Below are 12,828 nucleotides of genomic sequence, written 5' to 3' on the forward strand. Positions count from 1 at the left end.
CCAGCTTATTAATGCTCAACATCAGCTGCTTTGAACCAACATTAAATACCATCAAATCTGGAGCAGGGACCTTCCCTAATTTCGCAAACCTTCTTTGGGTTTACAACATAAAGAGCAAATCTGTGTAGTCTTTGCAGAGCTCAATTTTAATGTCTAGAGCATTGACTTAGCCCTTCAGTGTCTGCCTGATAACAAGTCTTCCAAACATCTGTTTGGGAAGGCAGTCCAGACATTTAGACATGGATAAAACTATTGACCAAACCATCAAGCAATGGAGCCAGGTTAAAGATGAATCTTTGTGATAACAGATGCAAGACAAATAAATTTTAAATTTAAATATACAGCACAGTAACAGGCCCTTTCGAACCACAAGCCTGCACTGCCCAATTACACCTACACCCCCTATACATTTTGAGTGTGAGAAAACCAGAGAACCCGGAGGAAACACACAGACAGTGTGGGATTTGAACCTTAGTCCCAATTGCTGGCATTGTAATAGTGTTGTGGCATCCATTACGTCAACTGTGCCCCCCAGCTGTCAACAATTAAATTCTCCTTGTTTGGAAAAGGAAGTTGGATTTACATAAGAACATACGAAATAGGAAGAGGAGTCGACCATCCAGCCTGTCGAGCCTGCTTCGCCATTCAACTTCACCTACCTGCCTTTTCCCCATATCCCTTAATTCCTTTATTATGTAAAAATCTAACTGAACCTTAAATATGTTTAATGAAGTTGCCTCAATTGCTTCCCTGGGCAGAGAATTCCACAGATTCACTACTCTCTGGGAAAAGCAGCTTTTCCTCATCTCCATCTTAAATCTACTCCCCTAAATCTTGAGGTTTTGTCCTCTCTTTATATGTTTCTATAAGATCTCCTCTCCTGAATTTGAGTGAGTATAATCCCAGGCGATTTAGTCTCTCCTCCCTTCTCTGGACTGCCACCAAGGCCAGTACATCCTTCCTCAAGTACGGAGACCAGAATTGCACACAGTACTCCAGGTGCAGCCTCACCAGTACCTTGTATAGTTGTAGCATGACCTCCCTGCTCTTGAATTCAATTCCTTTAGCAATGAAGGCCAACATTCCATTTGCCTTCTTAATCACCTGTTGTACCTACAACCCAACTTTTTGCGATTAATGAACAAGCCCTCCCAAGTCCTTCTGCACTACAGCATGCTGCAGTCTTTCACCATTTAAATAATATTTTTCCTGCCAAAGTGGATGATCTCGCATTTACTAACATTGTTCTCCATCTGCCAGATCTTTGCCCACTCACCTAACTGAGCTATATCCTTCTGCAGCCTCTCCACATCCTCCGTACAATTTGCTTTTCCACCCAATTTAGTACCATCCACAAACTTGGCTACGCTAAACTCTGTCCCCTCTTCCAAATCGTCCATGTAAATGGTGAACAGCTGCGGGCCCAGCACCGACCCCTGCAGCACCCCACTTACCACTGTCTGCCAATCAGAAAAACACCCATTAATCCTGACTCTCTGCCTTCTGTCAGTTAACCAATCCTCAATCCATGCCACTGTACTTCCCCCTGACTCCATTCATCTGTATCTTATTGATGTCTCCTGTGCAGCACCTTATCAAATGCCTTCTGGAAATCCAAATATACCACATCAACCTGTTCCCCTCCATCTACAGCACCCATTATATCCTCAAAGAACTCCAGCAAGTTTGTCAAACAAGACCTGCCATTTAAAAATAAAATCCATACTGCATCTGCCTGATAGAACCCCTTTGTTCTATTTCATCCTTAATGACAGCTTCAACCATTTTCCTGACTACAGACGTTAAGCTGACTGGCCCTTTTTAAAAAGTGGCATGACATTTGCTCTCTTCCAATCTGCTAGGACCTGCCTGAGTCCAAAGAATTTTGGTACATGACTACCAACACATCGACTATAACTCCCACTGTTTCCTTCAGCACCCTGGGATGCATCCCATCAGGATGAGGGGATTTGTCCACTTTCAGTCCCATTAGTTTGCTCATAACTATCTCTTTTGTAACGATTATTTTATCGAGGCCCTCACCTCCCTATCACCACTCTGGCATGCTGGACGTGTCTTCCACTGGGAAGACGGACACAAAATATTTGTTCAACACCTTGGCCATTTCCCCATTACTCAATATTAATTTCCCTTTCTCATCTTCCAAGGGACCTTTGTTGACTCAAGCCACTCTCTTCCGTTTTATATGTTTATAAATTTTTTGCCATCTATTTTTATATTTTGTACTAATTTACCTTCACAATCCTTCTCCTCTTTCCTTATTTCCCATTTAGTTGTTTTTTGTTGCCTTTTAAAGTTTTCCCAATCTTTCAGTTTCCCACTACTCTTGGCTACTTTGTACACGAGCTTTTCATTTCATACTTTCCTTTATTTCCTTGGTTAACCAAGGCTGACTCTTCTCTCTCTTACTGTCCTTATTTTTAATGGGAATATATTTTTGTTGAGCACTGTGAAAAATCTCTGAAAGTCTTCCACTGTTCCTTACTGTTCTGTACTCCCAGTCCATGCTGACCAATTCCTCCCTCATCCTGTTCTACTCTTCTGTTCAAGCATAATACATTAGTTTTAGATCTAACTATTACACCCTCCATCTGTATGAGAAATTCAGTCAAGAGGGTCCCTAACTACTAGATTGTTAATTATATCTATCTCAATAGTTCTTTAAAGAATGCTATCATGGAAGTGTTCTATGAAGTCATCTGCCAGACTACCTCAACCAACTTGATTTTCCCAATCTACGTGGAATTTAAAGTCCCCCACAGCAACTGAACAAGTTGCAACTAAAGAATTCAAATTTACAATAGGCAGCAGCCAACATCATAAGGGACCCATCACCCTGGTCACAACCTCTCCTTCCTGCTACCTTTGGGCAGAAGGTACAGAAGCCTGAAAATCAGCACATCTAGGTTCAAAAACAATTTCTTTCCAACAGTTATCAAAATCTCGAACCTCCCTTGATACCCTAATCATAGACTGCTCTGACACACCAGGACCATTTGTACTATTTCAAATCACTTTTTTTTGCACTAGGTTTACTCAGAATATTTATCTTGACCGTATGTATTTATTGTCTCTTAATTTAGTCTTACTATTCTAGTTTTTTTGTATACCTGTTTGGCTGCAGCAAGCTTTTGGCGCACATAACAATAAATCTATTGTCACGATCATCAGAAATGCTTCCATCCCCAATCCTATGAATGTTCTTTCTGATTGGCAAGACAAGCTGAGAAACAGTTTCAGTAACACATCACAAATGAAGAGGCCTGGGTACCTCTCAGCATCAACTTCCAAATCCATAAAACTCAGGAAGTAAACTTCCTGATGGCCATCTACCACCGTCCCTGCATCCATTGAGTGATTTTTTTTTTTGTTGAATGTCACACAAGATCACTTTGCTGTGGGTATCAATACAGGCCTTTTAACTGTCAGGAGACACACAGCAGCAGACATGCAACAATATCAGAGAGATATGAGGGTTATAGTCGAAGGGTATTTCAATTTCCCCAATATCAAGTAGGATTGACTTGGCCTGACAGGCAGAGAGGAACTGAAATTATAAATGTGCCCAGGAGAGCTTAGAGCCAATACATAGATATTGGTTAGAGAATGGACAGTACCAGACACAATCTTAGGGAATGGAGTCAGGCAGCCAGGCAGATGTTGGAGAGAATATTTTGGAAACAGTGACAACAATTCATAGTTTAAAGGCAGTTAAGGAAAAGGATACTGATGGCAAGGAAATTAGAGTTCTGAATGGGGAGGTGATGGGGGTAGAAAGAAGGTCAATTTTATTATAAGACAATATCTGACAATAACAATTGGTTGCAAGGAAGTTAACACCAGACAAAGTGAAATAACAGTGTCAGAACATTGGCAAACAAATTTTAATATAGCTAAATAAAAGATGTTTTTCGAAGCCAAGACTTCTTGGAAAGCATTTTATAAATAGGATAGATGAATAGAGAGGATATTACAAGCATTAATACAAATACTAAAAATTAAACAATATAATGGATTAATTTAATAAGAAGTGAGATTTATATAGAACCAGGGTTAAAACTTAATTGGATACCCAACACATTTATGATCTCCATATTATGAAGTGCACAGGCATAGTAAAGGCACAAATTTTAAAAATAATGGAATCATGAAATTAGACCAAGTGAACCATTGAAGTCAAAATGCACAGAAACAGACCCTTCAGCCCAAGTACCCATTTACAGTAGGTCCCATTTTATTCTGACATTCACATCACTCCTCACATGACCTCACTCACTCCATTAGCCTCACTTATACACCAAGGGTAATTTATTATAACTAAATATCTTTTTTGAGATGAAGGAGGAAACCCATAGTCACATGGAGAATGTGCAAACTTCACACAGAGAGCAGGATTGACTCCAGCCCTTTGGAGCAATGAGGCACCTCTACTACCTTCAAAAATCAAAAAAGGATAAACAAAATAAGAATATGCAGGGCACAATTACACATGCAGCCAAAGTTGTAAATCAAGTGAAAAATTCAGTAGAAACTTCTATTCCTAGGGAGAGGTCATGTAGAACTTAACATCACAAGGAATAGATGCAAATAGCAAAACCCTTAATGGACAGCTCAGTCTGTCGGGCAGATAGAATACAAGTAAAACTTCCAGGTTAAAAAGATACACCTCTCATTACATCACCATGGACCAGTCATGACAAATATTTTGTTGCTCTGCAGTTTATCACAAATAAAAAGATTTGGCCCTTACCCGATTACCAATATGACGCCTACGATTTGACATAGGTGACCGACTATGGCTTCGGCGACGCCTATAATCAGGACTGTAGGACCTGCTCCTGGATCGCCTACGCCGAGAGCGAGATCGGGATCGAGACCTTGAATAACGTCTCCGAGAACTCCTCCGAGATACAGACCTGCAAAATCAAGAGATTAAAATTTTAAATTTAAATTTAGACAGACAGCAGGTTAACAGGTCATTCCAATTCATGAGCCTGTGCTGCCCAATACCCTAATTATCCTACAACCCATGTATGCATTTTGAAAGGCAGGAGGAAACCGTTGCAGACACAAAGAGACTGTACAAAACTTCTTAAGAGACAACACTGGATTCAACCCTGGTCTCTGTCACTGTAATATCATTCCACTAACCACTATGCAAAATCTGCCATTTTATTATTTTTATTTTAGATGCAAGCAACTTCCAAAAAGTAGACATTGGGAAAAAGACAAGGCAGAGAACACTCTCCGCTTTCTCGCATGAGGGGAAAATTCTTGCACATTTTCTTTCTTTGAAGTTTTGTGATTTTTCAGGCCTTTTCTTCAAATGTGTGGAGGTTACAAATTCAAAAATCAGAATTTATTGTCATGACATTCAGTGTTTTGTGGCATCATCGTAGTGCAAACATTCATATTATAATCTTCTGACAACATTACTATCAGAAATAGTGCATGAAGAGTAAGGCAGTGCCTTTGGTTCATTGATTATTCAGGAATCTGATGGCAGTGGGGAAGAAGCTGTCTTTGTGCCTTGAGGGCTCATCTTTAGGCTCCTGTACCTTTCTCCCCAAAGGTAGCAGAGTGAAGAGAGCATGGCCTGGTTGGTGGGGGTCTATGAGGATAGAGGCTGCTTTCACACCACCTCATGTCTTTGATGGAGTGAAGTCTGGTGCTTGTGATGTCACTGCCTGAGTTAACAACCCTCTGGAGTTCATTTTTGTCCTGTTAGCACCTCCATACCAGGCAGTGATGCAACCAGCCAGAATGCTCTCCACGACACACCCGTAGAAGTTGATGAGTCTTCAGTGACATACCGCATCTCCTCCGACACCTCACAAAGTATAGCTGCTGGCGAGCCTTCTTTGTGATTACATCAATGTGGAGGCTCCATGACAGATCCTTGGAGATGTTGACACCCAGGAATTTGGAGTTCTTGACTCTCTCATTACTGAACACTCGATGAGAAGTGGGTCGTGTTCCCCTGACTTCCTTCAGAAGTCGACAATCATCTCCTTGGTTTTGCTGATATTGAGTGCAAGGTTGTTGTCATTACACCATTTAAAGAGCTGATCTATCTCCCTCTTGTTCGCTTCCTCAATGCCCTTTGTGATTCTGCCGACAACTGTGTTTCCAAATTCCATGTTTACTTGATCAATTCAATACACTTCATTGAAGTCATTGCTGATTTGCTCATTCTTCTTAGATTGACCAGCTCCAAAATCCAAATGCAATACAAATATTGTTATGAAGAGTGGAAATAAATACAAAGTTAATACAGGTACATAATCTTTTAGCTGAAATTCTGAAACCAAAACCTCCAAAAACTGAACATTTTTTCCCCAATGGATGTCGTCTGCATATCAAAGCTCGCATTTGGTACCTGACACAACCTACCCCCGTCCAGTGCCGTGTGGTGGCATGAAATAACGTGTATTTATCTGTGAGCATGAGATTATGGCAGTTTATTCAATGAAAGAGAGACTGCTTGGATAGAAACCTCTTAATGAAACAGATGACACTGGAAGTCTTTGAACTAATGCATGGTTTCAGCCGTGCGATCGCGCCTGCACCTATCAAACCTTATCTTGAGATAAGGGCATACATTTGCAACTCCTCCAATGACCAGGTCGGACTGAGCCATGGATCTCATTGGAGAGATCCAAAGTACCCCTTGGTTTCCACTTCCACCTCGAAGATGATGCTTGCATTATCGTTTTTCCACCTGAAGTGATAGTTGCCATTTTCATCCAGCACGGCATGGCGGCAGAATGCTCGCCGAGCCCACGTGCACTGCAGGCAGCCCAACGTCATACTGCCCGCTTGATTCTCACATATGATTTTGCAAGTGCCTTCCAGTCAAAAAGATCAGCATTCACATGACTGTTAGCCCTCCGAAGAAGAGAGCACCCGTCTAAACCTTTTCATGTGGAACTGTGCTAAACATGGCATAAAAGGAGCCACTGGTCCAGCTCTTGCTGCAGTTTCAAGCCAGGGCTGATTGGCCGAGCTGCGGGGAGTTGTTAAAGCACCCCCCACCCGTCCAGGGACCCTTCTAGTTGGAATGTATTTTTGTTTTGCATGAATCTGAAAACAGCAAAATTACTTAACGTACCGTCATTACTAATATTCTATTATCCAAAAAATTCCAAATACTGAAAAGTGTCTGGTCCTTTTCCTTTCAGATAAAATATTATGTATCTACTGGACCTATTTTGAAAAAGAACCACATAGCAAATAGGGGTGGGCAGATTATCGACAACTCAAAACAAGGCCAGGTCAGAGGTTCAGACGTGTTCCTCTGCTGTCATTTAAGTCAGATAAGGCAGCTTTTAATTAATGGGGCCCATGTTTTTGGAAACAATTTTTGCAATACCTCCAGTATTGTGAAGAATTGCCAATGGAAGAGCAGTTTAGTACATCATTTCCCCAGACACCATTTCTTAACTACCAATGCCAAATTCTGTGCAAAACCTTCATGGGAAAGTTTAACAATTTCTCACAAAGCATTTGAACTTCACAACTGCTGAAGCCCCCAAAGACTTATCAGATTTTCATTTATAAAAAGTCTTTATCCAAAAGAAATTTTGTTCATTGCTTCCAAACAGCAAAGGAAAAAGCAAGCAGAATTACAAGGTACACTAAACATCTCCACATTGAGAAGTGACAATATGGATCAACATTTATGAAACAGAAAATCTAGAATAGATGCATATTATTTCCTTATGTTTACTCTCACAAGCTAGATCTCAAAGCAATATAGAAAACAAGTGCCAAGTAACTTCTTAGCTTTCACAGTAAAACCCCAGTATCTGCTACCTGTAAGGATTGGAAGATGTCAGATAAGAGAATTTTCTGGTCGTTTGAGATTACATGTTGCTTGATTGGCAAAATGATTGCTTTTTTTTTGGGCGGGGGGGGGGGGGGGGGGCCACCAATTTTAAATTTTCGCCTATTTATTTTCCACAATTTTTTTGCCTGTTGCTTGAATTCTAGATAAGAGGGATTTTTCTGTACTAAGCTTCATAATCTCATAATTCATTCTTTGTGGAAAATTCAGCAGAACACAGCCTTCATGGGAAGAAAATACCAAAGACTCACAACCCTTTAAATGAAATTATCCTCATCCATATTGAATGGTTTATCGGTTATTTTAAAATTGCGACTCCTGGTTCTAAACTCCAGTAAGGAGAAATATCCACCTTCTCAAAGTTTTGTAGTGATCAACTCCCATACTTCTAAATGAGTCCAGTCATGGCCTTTCCTCAATGCAGAGGGGAGTGATACCACCTCAGGATTCAATTGAAAATACAATCTTACCTTATGCAGGGAGAACACCCCCCCTCCACAAACCTCCAGACATTTTCATGTAGCTCCATACAATTTGAGCAAAACTACCATTTAAAAGTTAATCATTGCCAATTTACAATCATAATCACCATAACTAATGTATCATTTCTTCAAAGCTTGCTTAATTGAGATTCCACACACTAGTTTCAGATTGCAGCAAATCATTTTCATTCTGTACATGAAATTCTTCCAAATGATCATAATTACTGTCCCTTAACTATCAGATCATGAATTAACCTTCTGATATTACATATCTATAAGAAGCCTGCTCCTCATAGGTTCAAAGTATTAATCTAAAAAAAACTTTTCTCTTTACCCAGTTTAATACCATTTTATTTTTTTTCTCCTTCCTGGATTAATCGGGCCTTTTCTAACTGGAAAGGAAAAAGCGTTAGTTCCTTTTGAGATCTATTTGTTGATGGTTGTCTCAGGTATTTTGAGCAACTATCTACTAAATTTAATCTTCAAAATTCTCAAATTTTTGGGTTTTTGCAGATTAAGAATTTTTTGAATACCCAATTAACTACTTTTCCCCATGCTCAGGTAGCAGATGTAGATGTCATTTTTCTTTTGCATTCCTCCCAGAAAGGGTAAATTTTTCACATTTATGATATTATATCAAAATTACATCAGGTTCCAATTGATAAGCATGGGAACAGGATTTACAATTAACTATTTCTGACTGTTTGTGGGCAAGGATTTTAAAATGTGTTAATATATCTTCAATCTGCGTCCATCACTCACTCATCCAATTTAAGGTTGTACACATGTCTAAAGATAAATTGGCACATATATTTCCAGATGTCAACCCTCTTTGTGACAGATGTGGCAATGGGGTGGCATTGTTAGTTCATTTATTTTGGTTTTGCCAGGCATTGGAATCTTATTGGAAAGAAATTTTCAATACTTTATCTACAATTTTAGCTGTTAACTTACAGCCGAATCCAATCATGGCATTATTTGGAGTGATGATGGAAGATACACATCTGTTGCTATCCACTTGTTATGTTGTTGCATTCACGACGCTTACGGCTAGATTTATTTTTCTGAGGTTGCAAGATTTTATTCCGGCTACCTACGTCCAGTAGATGTACCAAACTTTAGCTTGTTTAAATTTAAAGATTAGATGTGCTATAACTGATACTGACATTAAGTTTGAATGAATGTGGAGCCCATTCATGAATTTCTTTCCATGATTCTTAAACCTGTTTTAATATGACATATTGTATTGTTGTTTTTCCCTTCACATTAACTATTTTCATTTATGTAACAGAACATTTTCTTGTTTATTATTGTATTTTATTGTTTTAAGGCATCCTAACTTCAATTTCTAATTTTCCACTATTGGTTTAGGATTAGTTAGACAGTTTTGAATATATATCTTTTCTACTGTTTTTAATATTTGAACAATTGAGCTGTGGGTAATCAATCACTGTTTGTTTATGATGTTTCTCCATTTGATTTATAATCTGTTACTTCTCATTCTATATATTATGTATTTTTTTGTGTACCGCACGGATGGCAGTCTCTTCAATCTGAGGTGCCTGCAAGCTCACACCAAGACACAAGAGCAACTTGTCCGTGAACTACTCTTTGCAGACGATGCCGCTTTAGTTGCCCATTCAGAGCCAGCTCTTCAGCGCTTGACATCCTGTTTTGCAGAAACTGCCAAAATGTTTGGCCTGGAAGTCAGCCTGAAGAAAACTGAGGTCCTCCATCAGCCAGCTCCCCACCATGACTACCAGCCCCCCCAAATCTCCATCGGGCACACAAAACTCAAAACGGTCAACCAGTTTACCTATCTCGGCTCCACCATTTCATCGGATGCAAGGATTGACAACGAGATAGACAACAGACTCGCCAAGGCAAATAGCGCCTTTGGAAGACTACACAAAAGAGTCTGGAAAAACAACCAACTGAAAAACCTCACAAAGATTAGCGTATAAGAGCTGTTGTCATACCCACACTCCTGTTCAGCTCCGAATCATGGGTCCTCTACCGGCATCACCTATGGCTCCTAGAATGCTTCCACCAGCATTGTCTCCGCTCCATCCTCAACATTCATTGGAGCGAATTCATCTCCAACATCGAAGTACTCGAGATGGCAGAGGCCGACAGCATCGAATCCACGCTGCTGAAGATCCAACTGCGCTGGGTAGGTCACGTCTCCAGAATGGAGGACCATCGCCTTCCCAAGATCGTGTTATATGGTGAGCTCTCCACTGGCCACCGAGACAGAGGTGCACCAAAGAGGTACAAGGACTGCCTAAAGAAATCTCTTGGTGCCTGCCACATTGACCACCACCAGTGGGCTGATATCGCCTCAAACCGTGCATCTTGGCGCCTCACAGTTCGGCGGGCTGCAACCTCCTTTGAAGAAGACCGCAAAGCCCACCTCACTGACAAAAGACAAAGGAGGAAAAACGCAACACCCAACCCCCACCAACCAATTTTCCCTTGCACCGCTGCAACCGTGTCTGCCTGTCCTGCATCGGTCTTGTCAGCCACAAACGAGCCTACAGCTGACATGGACATTACCCCTCCACTAATCTTCGTCCGCGAAGCCAAGCCAATGAAAAAAAAAGAAAACTTAATAAAAAGATTGGAAAAGAACCATGAATTCATGTAATTAGAACTCATTTGGTTTCCCAATCTATATGTAGATTAAGTATGTAGATTAAGTATGTAGATTAAGTATGTAGATTAAGTATGTAGATTAAGTATGTAGATTAAGTATGTAGATTAAGTATGTAGATTAAGTATGTAGATTAAGTATGTAGATTAAGTATGTAGATTAAGTATGTAGATTAAGTATGTAGATTAAGTATGTAGATTAAGTATGTAGATTAAGCCCTGCATGGTTATGATCTTGCTTTTGCAACACGATTCCTGCATTTATACTATTGCTATACTGTATTATCACTATTGTTTGATTTGTGGTGGCTGATATACAACAAGCACCATTGTTTCTTGCCTGGTTTCTAAATTCCACATTCTACTTGTTTCTACTATAGGTCCTTCCTTTTGACTGCCTTTATCCCATTCTTTGACATTTCCTCTCTCCTACCTTTTCCAATTTGCTGATCTCTCCTCAATGTCAAGTATGTTGGAATATTTAATTCTCAATCTTGATGACTTTGCATCTTATCTCTTTAATAGCTACTAGATTACACCCATTTATTTTTTAAAATAACATTAATTCACCAATCTTGCTGTGAATACTGCACATATTCAGAAAAAGAACCAATTTTGTCATACGATTTGACTTCTCAGTTTCTAAATTATTCCCTTCTCTCTCCCCTGTCAAAGGTGCTGCTCTGGCACTTGCAAGGGCTCAAGTTATGCACGTCTTGACAAATGTGGAATGCTTTTTTTTTCTAGTTTCTTATTTGGGCCCACTCCCCAATTCTTTTTCCAGTACATCAATGATCGTTTTCAACAGAGCAAACAAATGGACTGTGCTGAATAGTTAGGATCCAAAGTGAAGGGCAGAACTACAAAAGATAATATCTGGATTTGCACTGATTAAATTAGATTACAGTTTAAAGTTTATTAGAGAAGTGGATTGGAATTCATGGGGCATCAGTTCAGGGAGGAGAGCTCCCTGCACTCATGTAGAACTCAAGGGTAACATTTGCATTCACACAATTTCCACTTTCCTACCTTCACATGGCTGATCTCGGACCCTTCCCTTCCTGGATCTCTCCATCTCATGCCACAGACACACCACAAACATCCACTATAAGATGGCTCTCATGGCTACCTTGATTATACTTCCTCCTACCCTTCTCCTGGAAAGACTTCATTTTGTCATTTCCTCAATCACCATCACATTTTCTCCAATGAGACTTTCTGCTCAAGTACCTCTGAAAGTCTTTCTTCCACTCATTTCCCTTGTGCCACAGTAGACAGAGCCTTTAATTGCATCTCATTAATTTCCTGCATCTCTGCTCTTATTCCTTTTCCTCCTGAATACAGAATAATTCTGCTGCTCCTCTCCCTCCACCCAACTAGCCTCCACTATTTCTGCCAACTGCATGATTCCACCACCAAACATAAATGTTTTGAAGAGATCACTTTTGCATGCCTGCTTGCAATTCTATACCATGCAATCACAGATGCAACATCTGTAGTTTTTATGCAGAAAATCTGCTCTACTCTAATGATGTTCACACTGTCGGCTCCTCTGCAAAGGAACAAAGTTGGTCTATTTTCTAGCTGAATACCTGTGGCCAGAGTTTCCAGCACAACTATTGTAGCGGTTAGTGCAATGCCTTTACAGCGCCAATGATTGGGGCCAGACTGGGGTTCAAATCCTGTGCTATCTGTAAGGAGTTTGTACGTTTTCCCCATGTCCATATGGGGTTTCTCCTGGGGCTCTGGTTTCCTTCCACCCTTCAAAACGTGCTGGGGGGGGGGGGGGGGGGGTGTAGGTTAATGGGGTATAAATTGGGAAACATG

The 12,828-nt window shown here is 40.2% G+C and overlaps 1 protein-coding gene across 11 annotated transcripts in view; it reads right to left on the reverse strand.

The window, feature by feature from the left end:
* tra2b (transformer 2 beta homolog) overlaps positions 1-12,828 on the reverse strand; it is a 44,230-nt gene that overhangs the window by 16,267 nt on the left and 15,135 nt on the right. For all 11 annotated transcript variants that reach the window (XM_069934021.1, XM_069934020.1, XM_069934022.1 and 8 more), the window contains one exon: positions 4,772-4,937. In XM_069934021.1, coding sequence (XP_069790122.1) covers positions 4,772-4,937 — 166 coding nt within the window. The remainder of the gene's footprint in view (positions 1-4,771; positions 4,938-12,828) is intronic.

This window comes from Narcine bancroftii, chromosome 4 (genome assembly GCF_036971445.1).
Source record: "Narcine bancroftii isolate sNarBan1 chromosome 4, sNarBan1.hap1, whole genome shotgun sequence".
NCBI classification, from domain to species: Eukaryota; Metazoa; Chordata; class Chondrichthyes; order Torpediniformes; family Narcinidae; genus Narcine; species Narcine bancroftii.